This window comes from Salmo salar, chromosome 05 (assembly GCF_965601325.2).
Source record: "Salmo salar chromosome 05, fSalSal1, whole genome shotgun sequence".
Classification (NCBI taxonomy): Eukaryota; Metazoa; Chordata; class Actinopteri; order Salmoniformes; family Salmonidae; genus Salmo; species Salmo salar.
The window spans coordinates 2,598,463-2,613,987 of record NC_138295.1 but is presented as its reverse complement, the minus strand read 5'-3'; the positions used below and the strand labels follow the sequence as shown (position 1 = coordinate 2,613,987).

Here is a 15,525-nt window from a genome sequence, read left to right as displayed (position 1 = left end):
GTTCCTTCCCTGTATATGTCCCTCCCTTTGGTTCCTTCCTGTATATGTCACTCCCTTTGGTTCCTTCCCTGTATATGTCACTCCCTTTGGTTCCTTCCCTGTATATGTCACTCCCTTTGGTTCCTTCCTGTATATGTCACTCCCTTTGGTTCCTTCCCTATATATGTCCCTCCCTTTGGTTCCTTCCCTGTATATGTCCCTCCCTTTGGTTCCTTCCCTGTATATGTCCCTCCCTTTGGTTCCTTCCCTGTATATGTCACTCCCTTTGGTTCCTTCCCTGTATATGTCACTCCCTTTGGTTCCTTCCCCAGGGGTAGTTGTTTCTGTGTCATGTCTGTGCGTTGTTCGTGTTTCTTGTTTGTGTATTACAGTGTGTTTATTTTATTAAAACACTCCCTCCCTGAACTTGTTTCCTGACTCTCTGCGCACATCGTTACAGCTGGAGGATACCAGATTTCCTGCTTATTCCGTCTTGATTCCTGGAATTCTAAAAACAGGATTTCTGGGAATTTGGGGAAAGTAAACGGAATTTTGCAACCCTAATCCATATTATATATATATATATATATATTACTGTACATTAAGGAATAAAATCCACAATGATTTGAACAAATGATGTGTTAACATGCTTTATAACATTGACTGACATTGCAAAGTGTCAGTAGCGGTATGTTTGTTCTAGATCCCAACCTCTGGTTTCACGTCCTAGTGTACAGTATATCCATGTAGATGTCGTCTGTGTTTAGCAGCGCTCCCTATAGCAGCCTTCCCGGAGTCCTGTTATTCCCGTCATTGGTGGCTTTAACATTCTTCGCCTGCCTGTCATTGGTGGCTTCAGGACCTGAACGGCTGCTCTTCTCCAAAGCTGTGTCCCCAAATGGCACCTTGTTCCAAATGTAGTGCACTATTTACAAATGTAGTGCTCATAGGGCTCTGGTCACCCATAGGGCTCTGGTATAAAGTAGTGCACTATATATATATAGGGAATAGGGATCCATAGGGCTCTGGTATAAAGTAGTGCACTATATAGGGAATAGGGTGCCATAGGGCTCTGGTCTAAAGTAGTGCACTATATAGGGAATAGGGTGCCATAGGGCTCTGGTCTAAAGTAGTGCACTATATAGGGAATAGGGTGCCATAGGGCTCTGGTCTAAAGTAGTGCACTATATAGGGAATAGGCTGCCATAGGGCTCTGGTCTAAAGTAGTGCACTATATAGGGAATAGGCTGCCATAGGGCTCTGGTCTAAAGTAGTGCACTATATAGGGAATAGGCTGCCATAGGGCTCTGGTCTAAAGTAGTGCACTATATAGGGAATAGAGTGCCATTAGGGACACACACATGAAGTCATGCCCCCTGCCCTCCTACACCACAGTGACAGAGACACCCTTCCCCTATATTTAGCACTGAGCTGCACTTGATGCCAGACAGACCAGAAAGTCAAGCTTATTGGCCAGCTGCCCTGTCAATCACCTCGACAGGCTGGGGAGTTGGGCCAGGGGCTCCCATAGCTGACGTTAGAGAGTGCCCTCAGCCCTGGGCCAAATGTAACCCTGGGGGATAGAGGGAGGGGATAGAGGGAGGGAGAGTTGCTCTTGGCTAGCAGCAGTATCAGTAGCAGTGGTGTTTTGCTGGTTGGAAGGGAGAGAGAGAGGGTCGGAGAGGAACTCTAGGAGTGAAGACAGGGAGAGAGAGGGGATCGGAGAGGAACTCTAGGAGTGAAGACAGGGAGAGAGAGGGTCGGAGAGGAACTCTAGGAGTGAAGACAGGGAGAGAGAGAGGGTCGGAGAGGAACTCTAGGAGTGAAGACAGGGAGAGAGAGAGGGTCGGAGAGGAACTCTAGGAGTGAAGACAGGGAGAGAGAGGGTCGGAGAGGAACTCTAGGAGTGAAGACAGGGAGAGAGGGGGTCGGAAAGGAACTCTAGGAGTGAAGACAGGGAGAGAGAGGGTCGGAGAGGAACTCTAGGAGTGAAGACAGGGAGAGAGGGTCGGAGAGGAACTCTAGGAGTGTAGACAGGGAGAGAGAGGGTCGGAGAGGAACTCTAGGAGTGAAGACAGGGAGAGAGAGGGTCGGAGAGGGACTCTAGGAGCGAAGACAGGGAGAGAGAGGGTCGGAGAGGAACTCTAGGAGTGTAGACAGGGAGAGAGAGGGTCGGAGAGGAACTCTAGGAGTGAAGACAGGGAGAGAGAGGGTCGGAGAGGGACTCTAGGAGCGAAGACAGGGAGAGAGGGGATCGGAGAGGAACTCTAGGAGTGAAGACAGGGAGAGAGGGGATCGGAGAGGAACTCTAGGAGCGAAGACAGGGAGAGAGGGGGTCGGAGAGGAACTCTAGGAGCGAAGACAGAGAGAGAGGGTCGGAGAGGAACTCTAGGAGCGAAGACAGGAGTGTGTCCCGTAGTGTGGAACGGCCTTGTCTTGTTGTGGTCAGCGGTGAGCTGGTCTGGTGTTTCCTGTCCATTCAAGGGCATTTCATCTGCTGAGACCTGGACAGGAGAGAGACAGCGGAGAAGAGCAACCAGCTACATAGGCCTCACTGGGTTGGAGAGAGAGAGAGAGGGACGGGGGGAGGAGGGAGAGACACAGAAGGAAGGAGGCTACGAGGGGAACCACATGGTCTCAGTCCCACAGGGAGTTACTCTTCTGGGGACAGTAGACTGACAAGGTAGGTACTTCCATATTCTACTTCCTGTTTCAGTCTTCCACTCTGGATTGTTGTGTGTGATACTGTTAGGATGGAGTGAAAATATGTAGTTTCAAAGTAAAGGTGGGGACTTGGCCCAGTAACCCAGAAAGGTGGGGACTTGGCCCAGTAACCCAGAAAGGTGGGGACTTGGCCCAGTAACCCAGAAAGGTGGGGACTTGGCCCAGTAACCCAGAAAGGTGGGGACTTTGCCCAGTAACCCAGAAAGGTGCGGACTTGGCCCAGTAACACAGAAACACAACATACATCATGGTAAGAGTCCTCCCGTATACCAAATATGAAAATCAGTTTGAAATATATTGTGAATCATTCTGAAACATATATTTTATCCTCTAGTAATTCTCATTATTCGAGAGGGGGAATTGTTACTCCAAATGAGTAACTTTTATAAGATGTAAATGAATACAGTGTTGTAAAGAGTTGAGAACTCTGAATGAACCCCAGTATTGAAAAGTAATATGCAGGTATGGTCATTAGTGTTATGGTTGTATTCCAGAAGAGGATACGGTCATTAGTGTTATTGTTGTATTCCAGAAGAGGATACGGTCATTAGTGTTATGGTTGTATTCCAGAAGAGGATACGGTCATTGGTGTTATTGTTGTATTCCAGAAGAGGATATGGTCATTAGTGTTATTGTTGTATTCCAGAAGAGGATACGGTCATTAGTGTTATGGTTGTATTCCAGAAGAGGATACGCTCATTAGTGTTATTGTTGTATTCCAGAAGAGGATATGGTCATTAGTGTTATTGTTGTATTCCAGAAGAGGATACGCTCATTAGTGTTATTGTTGTATTCCAGAAGAGGATATGGTCATTAGTGTTATTGTTGTATTCCAGAAGAGGATACGGTCATTAGTGTTATTGTTGTATTCCAGAAGAGGATACGGTCATTAGTGTTATGGTTGTATTCCAGAAGAGGATACGGTCATTAGTGTTATTGTTGTATTCCAGAAGAAGATATGGTCATTAGTGTTATTGTTGTATTCCGGAAGAGGATACGGTCATTAGTGTTATTGTTGTATTCCAGAAGAAGATATGGTCATTAGTGTTATTGTTGTATTCCAGAAGAAGATATGGTCATTGGTGTTATGGTTGTATTCCAGAAGAGGATATGGTCATTAACTGTTGCTCTTTCCCACACCGTAGAGTAGCATCCCAATCTCACCAGCTGATTCCACTGTTAGACCTGTTGATTACAGTCCAAACTCAGTCATGGATCATATCCAGTAGCAGTCTGTAACGACTGTTAGACTGGCTTTAGTCTCTAGACACACGCAGGCCTCTCTCTATACTATCCCTGGCTACAACCTGCTGTCCCCCTGTCCACACTCCAAATATACCCGATCCTATATGTAATATAAACCTTTCAGTGTCACTACCTGCCCTGTAGTCAGAGGTGTGAAGACACACACACACACACACACACACACACACACACACACACACACACACACACACACACACAGACACACACAGAGATCTTGGTCCTCCTGCTGTGAGTCAGTTTATTGAAAGCCAGGGACAGGACACTCGACACTACTTTTAAAAATCCACCTCTCTAAAAACAAGTCTATCACCGATGCCGCCAGCTATAGGCCCCCTCTGCCCCCAGCTGTGCTCTGGACACCATACAGTGAGGGGGGAAAAAGTATTTGATCCCCTGTTGATTTTGTACGTTTGCCCACTGACAAAGAAATGATCACTCTATAATTTTAATGGTAGGTTTATTTGAACAGTGAGAGACAGAATTACAACAACAAAAAATCCAGAAAACCGCATGTCAAAAATGTTATAAATTGATTTGCATTTTAATGAGGGAAATAAGTATTTGACCCCTCTGCAAAACATGACTTAGTACTTGGTGTCAAATCCCGTGTTGGCAATCACAGAGGTCAGACGTTTCTTATAGTTGGCCACCAGGTTTGCACACATCTCAGGGGGGATTTTGTCCCACTCCTCTTTGCAGATCTTCTCCAAGTCATTAAGGTTTCGAGGCTGACGTTTGGCAACTCGAACCTTCAGCTCCCTCCACAGATTTTCTATGGGATTAAGGTCTGGAGACTGGCTAGGCCACTCCAGGACCTTAATGTGCTTCTTCTTGAGCCACTCCTTTGTTGCCTTGGCCGTGTGTTTTGGGTCATTGTCATGCTGGAATACCCATCCACGACCCATTTTCAATGCCCTGGCTGAGGGAAGGAGGTTCTCAACCAAGATTTGACGGTACATAGCCCCGTCCATCGTCCCTTTGATGCGGTGAAGTTGTCCTGTCCCCTTAGCAGAAAAACACCCCCAAAGCATAATGTTTCCACCTCCATGTTTGACGGTGGAGATGGTGTTCTTGGGGTCATAGGCAGCATTCCTCCTCCTCCAAACACGGCGAGTTGAGTTGATGCCAAAGAGCTCTATTTTGGTCTCATCTGACATGCGTTTTTCTGGAATTTTTTGTTGTTATTCTGTCTCTCACTGTTCAAATAAACCTACCATTGAAATGATAGACTGATCATTTCTTTGTCAGTGGGCAAACGTACAAAATCAGCAGGGGATCAAATACTTTTTTCCCTCACTGTATGTGAACTGATTGCCCCCCATCTATCTTCAACGCTCTTGCTGCTAGATGACCTAAACTGGGACATGCTTAACACCCCGGCCATCCTACAATCTAAGCTTGATGCCCTCAATCTCACACAAATTATTGTCATGACGTTGGCCTGTGGGTAAGGTTTATGACCCCCCCATAAATACCTTTCCCCCTTCCCTCTCTCTCTCTGACTCTACTGAAGGACTCTTGAATAGCCTTTGTTAAACATAGAGAGTCTGGGAACATAAAACAAGTGGGGGGAAAGGAACCATATTTCGGTAATAGAACCAGTTGAAAATATGCCCTGGAACTTAATGAATATGATGTCAGTTCGGTTGTCATCTGAGACATTATGACTGATGACAGGACGACATAAACTGTATCTGGGAAAGTCTACACATTCTAGTTATCAGATTCACATGAAATTGTTGTTCAATTTAAATGCAATTTAAATGAAGCTATTTGTGAAAAGATTAAATGTAATTTTAGCTTCCAAATTAGAGAATTGGGTTTTCATAAGGTTAGAGCCCTGCTCAATCAGTGGCCAACACGGCCAGCATCTACGACCAATCTACCGAAGCGCAGCTCAGAGTAAATATTTATTGCATTTTCCTTTTCCAAATGGGCGGTAATTTAGAATGCATAAGATTCTGTATTTACGATAGCATAGCTGCTGTTTCTTTGATCCTAAGTCTTCCCGCTCTTTCATTCAAGCCCAACCCCCTCTCTTTGAGTAACAAGCCATCATACAGGTTCCGTCCACCAGGGACGTTTTCTGTATGACATAATTAGCATTCTGTGTATATGTAATTCTGTGTGATTAGTTAGGTATTTAGTCAATAAATAATTGAATCAGCAATACAAAATTGGGTTTAACTTGTTAACCAGGGTTCGTGAAGATAACCAAGAATTTACAACTTTCAGATGAGACTGAAATAAGGTGATGATTAATATTGACTGCTATTGATGTAAAATATTACTAGGTCTTTCAGAGTTTATTCGGAAGATAACAGCTCTATAAACACTCTTTCGTGGTGCCCCGACTTTCTAGTTAATTACATTTACATGATTAGCTCAATCAGGTAATATTAATTACAGAGAAAGGATTTTATAGAAATAGCATGTCATATCACTTAATCCGGCATAGCCAAAGACACGATATTATTAATGAACCCACCAGGTACAACCCCAAATCTGTAAACACGGGCACCCTCATAGATGTCATCCTAACTAACTCGCCCTCCAAATACACCTCTGCTGTTTTCAACAAAGATCTCAGCGATCACTGCCTCATTGCCTGCATCCGTAATGAGTCTGCGGTCAAACGACCTCCACTCATCACTGTCAAACGCTCCCCGAAACACTTCAGTGAGCAGGCCTTTCTAATCGACCTGGCCCGGGTATCCTGGAAGGATATTGACCTCATACCGTCAGTCGAGGATGCCTGGTTATTTTTTTTAAATGCCTTCGTCTCCATCTTATATAAGCATGTCCCTTTCAAGAAATGTAGAACCAGGAACAGATATAGCCCTTGGTTCTCTCCAGACCTGACTGCCCTTGACCAGCACAAAAACATCCTGTGGCGTTCTGCATTAGCATCGAACAGCCCCCGTGATATACAACTTTTCAGCGATGTTAGAAACCAATATACACAGGCAGTTAGAAAAGCCAAGGCTAGCTTTTTCAAGCAGAAATTTGCTTCCTGCAACACAAACTCAAAAAAGTTCTGGGACACTGTAAAGTCCATGGAGAATAAGAACACCTCCTCCCAGCTGCCCACTGCACTGAGGATAGGAAACACTGTCACCACCGATAAATCAACTATAATAGAGAATTTCAATAAGCATTTTCCTACGGCTGGCCATGCTTTCCACCAGGCTACCCCTACCGCGGTCAACAGCCCTGCACCCCCCACAGCAACTCACCCAAGCCTCCCCCATTTCTCCTTCTCCCAAATCCAGTCAGCTGATGTTCTGAAAGAGCTGCAAAATCTGGACCCCTACAAATCAGCCGGGCTAGACAATCTGGACCCTTTCTTTCTAAAATGATCTGCCGAAATTATTGCAACCCCTATTACTAGCCTGTTCAACATCTCTTTCGTGTCATCTGAGATTCCCAAAGATTGGAAAGCAGCTGCGGTCATCCCCCTCTTCAGAGGGGGGGAAACTGTTGACCCAAACTGCTACAGACCTATATCTATGCTACCCTGCCTTTCTAAGGTCTTCAAAAGCCAAGTCAACAAACAGATTACCGACCATTTCGAATCCCACCGCACCTTCTCCACTATGCAATCTGGTTTCAGATTGCCGGTCATGGGTGCACCTCAGCCACGCTCAAGGTCCTTAACGATATCATAACCGCCATCGATAAGAGACATTACTGTGCAGCTGTATTCATCGACCTGGCCAAGGCTTTCGACTCTGTCAATCACCACATTCTTATCGGCAGAATCAACATCCTTGGTTTCTCAAATGATTGCCTCTCCTGGTTCACCAACTACTTCTCTGATAGAGTTCAGAGTGTCAAATCGGAGGGCATGTTGTCCGGACTTCTGGCAGTCTATGGGGGTGCCGCAGGGTTCAATTCTCGACTCTTTTCTCTGTGTACTTCAATGATGTCGCTCTTGCTGCTGGTGATTCTCTGATCCACCTCTACGCAGCCGACACCATTCTGTATACTTCTGGCCCTTCTTTGGACACTGTGTTAACTAACCTCCAGACGAGCTTCAATGCCATACAACTCCCCTTCCGTGGCCTCCAACTGCTCTTAAATGCAAATAAAACTAAATGCATGCAATTCAACCGATCATTGCCCGCACCTGCCCGCCCATCCAGCATCACTACTCTGGACGGCTCTGACTTAGAATACGTGGATAACTACAAATACCTAGGTGTCTGGTTAGACTGTAAACTTTCCTTCCAGGCTCACATTAAGCATCTCCAATCCAAAATTAAGTCTAGAATCGTCTTCCTATATCGCAACAAAGCATCCTTCACTCATGCTGCCAAACATACCCTCGTAAAACTGACCATCCTACCGATCCTCGACTTGGGTGATGTCATCTATAAAATAGCCTCCAACACTCTACTCAACAAATTGGCTGTAGTCTATCACAGTGCTATTCGTTTTGTCACCAAAGCCCCATACACTACCCACCATTGCGACCTGTATGCTCTCGTTGGCTGGCCCTCGCTTCATACTCGTCGCCAAACCCACTGGCTACAGGTTATCTACAAGTCTCTGCTAGGTAAAGCCCCACCTTATCTCAGCTTGCTGGTCACCATAGCAGCACCCACCTGTTGCACGAGCTCCAGCAGGTATGTCTCACTGGTCATCCCCAAAGCCAATTCCTCCTTTGGCCGCCTTTCCTTCCAGTTCTCTGCTGCCACTGACTGGAACGAACTACAAAAATCACTGAAGCTGGAGATTCCCATCTCCCTCACTAACTTTAAACACCAGCTGTCAGAGCAGCTCACAGATCACTGCACCTGTACATAGCCCATCTGTAAACAGCCCATCTATCTACCTACCTCATCCCCATACTGTATTTAATTATTTATCTTGCACCTTTGCACCCCAGTATCTCTACTTGCACATTAATCTTCTGCACATCTACCATTCCAGTGTTTAATTGCCATATTGTAATTACTTCGCCACCATGGCCTATTTATTGTCTTAATTCCCTGATTTTACCTAATTTGCACTCACTGTATATAGACTTTTTGTTTTCTTTTGTTCTATTGTATTATTGACTGTATGTATGTTTTACTCCATGTGTAACTCTGTTGTTGTATGTGTCGAACTGCTTTGCTTTATCTTGGCCAGGTCGCAGTTGTAAATGAGAACTTGTTCTCAACTGGCCTACCTGATTAAATAAAGGTGAAATAAAATAAATAAAATAGTCTAGTCTCTCTCCTCCAGACACATTAACTAGTCTAGTCTCTCTCCTCCAGACACATTAACTAGTCTAGTCTCTCTCCTCCAGACACATTAACTAGTCTAGTCTCTCTCCTCCAGATATATTAACTAGTCTCTCTCTCTCCTTCAGACACATTAACTAGTCTCTCTCTCTCTCCTCCAGATATATTAACTAGTCTCTCTCTCTCCTTCAGACACATTAACTAGTCTCTCTCCTCCAGACATATTAACTAGTCTCTCTCCTCCAGACACATTAACTAGTCTAGTCTCTCTCCTTCAGACACATTAACTAGTCTCTCTCCTCCAGACACATTAACTAGTCTCTCTCCTCCAGACACATTAACTAGTCTCTCTCCTCCAGACATATTAACTAGTCTCTCTCCTCCAGACACATTAACTAGTCTCTCTCCTCCAGACACATTAACTAGTCTCTCTCCTCCAGACACATTAACTAGTCTCTATCCTCCAGACACATTAACTAGTCTCTCTCCTCCAGACATATTAACTAGTCTCTCTGTCCATCCACATATGCGATCTGTGGTTAGCTAGTAATTTTCTCGCCCTACAGCCAGGGCTCTGATCTGTCACTTCCATGGGGGGGGGGGGGGGGACTGGAACCTGCTGTCTATGTTTTAACTAGTCCCTCTCTCTCCCCCTTCGCTGTCCCTCCCTACAGCCACAGTAATCTGCTTCTACCATGGGAGACTGGAATCTGTTGGGGAAGTTGTTGGAGAAAGCCCAGGAACACAGCACCGTAGTCGGAAAGGTCTGGCTCACCGTCCTCTTCATCTTTAGGATCCTGGTCCTGAGCGCCGCAGCAGAGAAGGTGAATAATTCCAAGTTATTTGACACCTTTAAAAATATGTTTAGAATTGCGTCAGCCATTGGAGTACAACAATAAACACAGTAAAATGTATTATTTTTGTATTTAAAAAAAAAAATGCAACTTGTTATTTCCATTGTGTTCCTGGTAGGTGTGGGGAGACGAGCAATCAGGGTTCACCTGCGACACCAAGCAGCCTGGATGTGAGAACGTCTGTTATGACATCACCTTCCCCATCTCTCACGTCCGCTTCTGGGTCCTCCAGATCATATTTGTCTCCACGCCCACCCTCATTTACCTGGGTCATATATTACACCTGGTGAGGATGGAAGAGAAACAGAAGCAGAGAGAGAAGGACGCAGAGCGGGCCGGGGACAAACCACCTTTGCTGGAAACCAAGACCTGTAAGGCCCCGGTGAGGGACGACAGGGGTAGGGTTCGACTGAAGGGGGAACTACTGAGAACCTACGTGTTTAACGTCATCTTCAAGACGCTGTTCGAAGTGGGCTTCATCGTCATGCAGTACCTGCTCTATGGCTTCCAGCTGCAGCCCATGTACACCTGTGATCGCTCGCCTTGCCCCAACACGGTCAACTGCTACATCTCCCGTCCCACAGAGAAAACCATCTTTATCATCTTCATGCTAGTAGTGGCCAGTTTGTCTCTGTTCCTCAACCTGATAGAGATGTACCACCTGGGGTGCACTAAGTGTCGTCAGGGCATCAAGTACAACCGAGAGGATCTGAGCTCAGACTCTGTCTCCAAGGAGCCCAGCGAGGTGGACGAGGCTGTACCGTACGCTCCCAGCTACGACCATTACCACGGAGGCCAGCCAGCCTACCCCCAACTCCAACCAGCCAAGCAGGTCCAGTCAGCATACCCTCCTGTCCCCAGCTATAACATGTCCCCTCTATCTGAGGAGACTGACTCCACCTACCAGCCCTACCACAACAAGGCAGCCTACAAGCAGAACAAGGACAACTTGGCGGTGGAGAGGAGTGGCAGCAGGCAGCCGGAAGAGGAGAGGGACTTGAAAGGGAAGAAGGGCGGAGGAGAAACGTGGGGGGGATCGGAGCCAGGTTCCCCATCACTAGCCCGGGCTGGACGCAGCGCTGCTAAACACGGCAACAACAAGACCAGAATAGACGATCTGAAGATCTGAGAGGGGCTTAGGTTGCTGTGACGATGTCTTAGGTTCCTGCCGTGGGTCTTATGTTGCTTGAAAGGCATTCTTAGGGTTCTGTCCCAAATGGCACTCTATTCCCTATATAGTGCACTACCTTTGACCGAGGCCTGAGACGGTCCAAAGTAGATCACTATATAGGGAATAGGGTGCCATTTGGGACACAGATGTGTCCAACAGACCCGAGGCCATCCTGCCCCCTGGTGGCCTGGTGGATAGCAGAGCTTTGACTCACTGGGGGGGGGGGGGGGGAGGGATTGACATTTGTAGGACACACAAATAAACTTTGAACGTTACGTTTGTAAAAAAACACGATCTATGAAGGACAAATAAATCCACTGTTACGTTTGTAAAAAAAAAAAACACGATCTATGAAGGACAAATAAATCCACTGTTACGTTTGTAAAAAAAAAAACACGATCTATGAAGGACAAATAAATCCACTGTTACGTTTGTAAAAAAAAAAACACGATCTATGAAGGACAAATGGGTTTCATAATAGATGACGAACCGCGACGTCTTAAAAACTCTTTTAGAAAACCTTCTGGTCCTGGTTTCTACGTGGGATAGAAGGATTTACGTCCCGTTAAATACAACAACTATTATTGAAAATGTTTGTACATTTCAGACTCTAAAGAATAAGAGGAAATATTTGACATGTGTGTTGTAGTAAAGACGCTATCTTTGGGGAAAAGGATGTTATTTAACATTTGACCAAGTAAAAACATGTTTGAATGAAGATGTCATGTTTAATTTGTTTCTACATGTCGAAGAATAATAACCCTGGATGCACTTTAACAGTCTGGCCCAAATGGTACCCTATTCTCTATAGGATACACTACCTTGGACTAGGAACCATAGGGTACACTACCTTGGACTAGGAACCATAGGGTACACTACCTTGGACTAAGAAGCATAGGGTACACTACCTTGGACTAGGAAGCATAGGGTACACTACCTTGGACTAGGAAGCATAGGGTACACTACCTTGGACTTGGAAGCATAGGGTACACTACCTTGGACTAGGAAGCATAGGGTACACTACCTTGGACTAGGAAGCATAGGGTACACTACCTTGGACTAGGAAGCATAGGGTACACTACCTTGGACTAGGAAGCATAGGGTACACTACCTTGGACTAGGAAGCATAGGGTACACTACCTTGGACTAGGAACCACAGGGTTTGGGCTCTTTGTAGTGCACTAATCAAATACACCCCCCCTTGGAAATCAAATGCATTGGGGGGAGGGGGGATTTGATTTCCATGGGGGGAGGGGGAATTTGATTTCCAAGGGGGGAGGGGGAATTTGATTTCCATGGGGGGAGGGTGAATTTGATTATAGTGCATTTGCCTATAAAGCCAGCCCTGCCAATACTGCTGTTGCTGACATTCTGAGGAAACCCATCGGTACCCCTCATACAGACCGAACCTTCATACAGACCTAACCCCTAATACAGACCTAACCTTCATACAGACCGAACCCCTCATACAGACCTAACCCCTCATACAGACCTAACCCCTAATACAGACCTAACCCCTCATACAGACCTAACCCCTCATACAGACCTAACCCCTCATACAGACCTAACCCTCATACAGACCTAACCCCTCATACAGACCTAACCCTCATACAGACCTAACCCCTAATACAGACCTAACCCCTAATACAGACCTAACCCCTAATACAGACCTAACCCCTCATACAGACCTAACCCCTAATACAGACCTAACCCCTAATACAGACCTAACCCCTCATACAGACCTAACCCCTCATACAGACCGAACCTTCATACAGACCTAACCCCTCATACAGACCTAACCCCTCATACAGACCTAACCCCTCATACAGACCTAACCCCTCATACAGACCTAACCCCTCATACAGACCTAACCCCTCATACAGACCTAACCCCTCATACAGACCTAACCCTTCATACAGACCTAACCCCTCATACAGACCTAACCCCTCATACAGACCTAACCCCTCATACAGACCTAACCTTCATACAGACCTAACCCCTCATACAGACCTAACCCCTCATACAGACCTAACCCTCATACAGACCTAACCCCTCATACAGACCTAACCCCTCATACAGACCTAACCCCTAATACAGACCTAACCCCTCATACAGACCTAACCCCTCATACAGACCTAACCCCTCATACAGACCTAACCCTTCATACAGACCTAACCCCTAATACAGACCTAACCCCTCATACAGACCTAACCCTTCATACAGACCTAACCCCTCATACAGACCTAACCCCTCATACAGACCTAACCCCTCATACAGACCTAACCCCTCATACAGACCTAACCCCTAATACAGACCTAACCCCTCATACAGACCTAACCCCTCATACAGACCGAACCTTCATACAGACCTAACCCCTCATACAGACCTAACCCCTAATACAGACCTAACCCCTAATACAGACCTAACCCCTCATACAGACCTAACCCCTAATACAGACCTAACCCTTCATACAGACCTAACCCCTCATACAGACCTAACCCCTAATACAGACCTAACCCCTAATACAGACCTAACCCCTCATACAGACCTAACCCCTCATACAGACCTAACCCCTCATACAGACCTAACCCTTCATACAGACCTAACCCCTCATACAGACCTAACCCCTAATACAGACCTAACCCCTAATACAGACCTAACCCCTAATACAGACCTAACCTTCATACAGACCTAACCCTTCATACAGACCTAACCCCTCATACAGACCTAACCCCTCATACAGACCTAACCCCTCATACAGACCTAACCCCTCATACAGACCTAACCCCTAATACAGACCTAACCCCTCATACAGACCTAACCCCTCATACAGACCTAACCCTTCATACAGACCTAACCTTCATACAGACCTAACCCCTCATACAGACCTAACCCCTAATACAGACCTAACCCCTCATACAGACCTAACCCCTAATACAGACCTAACCCTTCATACAGACCTAACCCCTAATACAGACCGAATCTTCATACAGACCTAACCCCTCATACAGACCGAATCTTCATACAGACCTAACCCCTCATACAGACCTAACCCCTCATACAGACCTAACCCCTAATACAGACCTAACCCCTCATACAGACCTACAGTGAAGGAAAAAGTATTTGATCCCCTGTTGATTTTGTACGTTTGCCCACTGACAAAGAAATGATCAGTCTATCATTTTAATGGTGGGTTTATTTGAACAGTGAGAGACAGAATAACAACAAAAAAATCCAGAAAAATGCATGTCAAAGATGTTATAAATTGATTTGCATTAGAAGAGTTACTACTACTACCTTCACATTCTAGAAGAGTTACTACTACTACTACTACCTTCACATTCTAGAAGAGTTACTACTACTACTACTACCTTCACATTCTAGAAGAGTTACTACTACTACTACTACCTTCACATTCTAGAAGAGTTACTACTACTACTACTACCTTCACATTCTAGAAGAGTTACTACTACTACCTTCACATTCTAGAAGAGTTACTACTACTCTTCACATTCTAGAAGAGTTACTACTCTACCACCTCCTCATATTCTAGAAGAGTTACTACTACTACTACCTTCACATTCTAGAAGAGTTACTACTACTACCTTCACATTCTAGAAGAGTTACTACTACTACCTTCACATTCTAGAAGAGTTACTACTACTACCTTCACATTCTCGAAGAGTTACTACTACTACCTTCACATTCTAGAAGAGTTACTACTACTACCTTCACATTCTAGAAGAGTTACTACTACTACCTTCACATTCTAGAAGAGTTACTACTACCTACCCTCCTCACATTCTAGAAGAGTTACTACTACTACCTTCACATTCTAGAAGAGTTACTACTACTACCTTCACATTCTAGAGGAGTTGCCATATTCTTTCCATTATTTAATAATGGATTCAACTGGTGCTCCGTGGGATGGTCAAAGTTTCAGATATTTTTTTTTATAACCCAACCCTGATCTGTACTTCTCCACAACTTTGTCCCTGACCTGTTTGGAGAGCTCCTTGGTCTTCATGGTGCCGCTTGCTTGGTGGCGTTGCAGACTCTGGGACCTTTCAGAACATAAATATACACTGCTCAAAAAAATAAAGGGAACACTTAAACAACACATCCTAGATCTGAATGAAATAAATAATCTTATTAAATACTTTTTTCTTTACATAGTTGAATGTGCTGACAACAAAATCACACAAAAATAATCAATGGAAATCCAATTTATCAACCCATGGAGGTCTGGATTTGGAGTCACACTCAAAATTAAAGTGGAAAACCACACTACAGGCTGATC

At 45.2% G+C, this 15,525-nt stretch overlaps 1 protein-coding gene across 1 annotated transcript; it reads left to right on the top strand.

The window, feature by feature from the left end:
* Window positions 1-1,539: 1,539 nt before the first annotated feature.
* On the top strand, window positions 1,540-11,943 carry LOC106604101 (gap junction Cx32.2 protein). Its single transcript, XM_014198495.3, has 3 exons — window positions 1,540-2,662; window positions 9,875-10,024; window positions 10,173-11,943. Exons 2-3 carry the CDS (start codon window positions 9,896-9,898, stop codon window positions 11,181-11,183), a joined length of 1,140 nt encoding a protein of 379 aa, XP_014053970.2. The 5' UTR covers window positions 1,540-2,662; window positions 9,875-9,895; the 3' UTR covers window positions 11,184-11,943.
* Window positions 11,944-15,525: the final 3,582 nt, after the last annotated feature.

Coding starts and splice junctions, on each gene's coding strand:
- LOC106604101 (XM_014198495.3), top strand. CDS start 9,896: ATGGGAGACTGGAATCTGTTGGGGAAGTTGTTGGAGAAAGCCCAGGAA. Junction 10,025..10,172: donor TGAGCGCCGCAGCAGAGAAG/GTGAATAATTCC, acceptor TGTTCCTGGTAG/GTGTGGGGAGACGAGCAATC.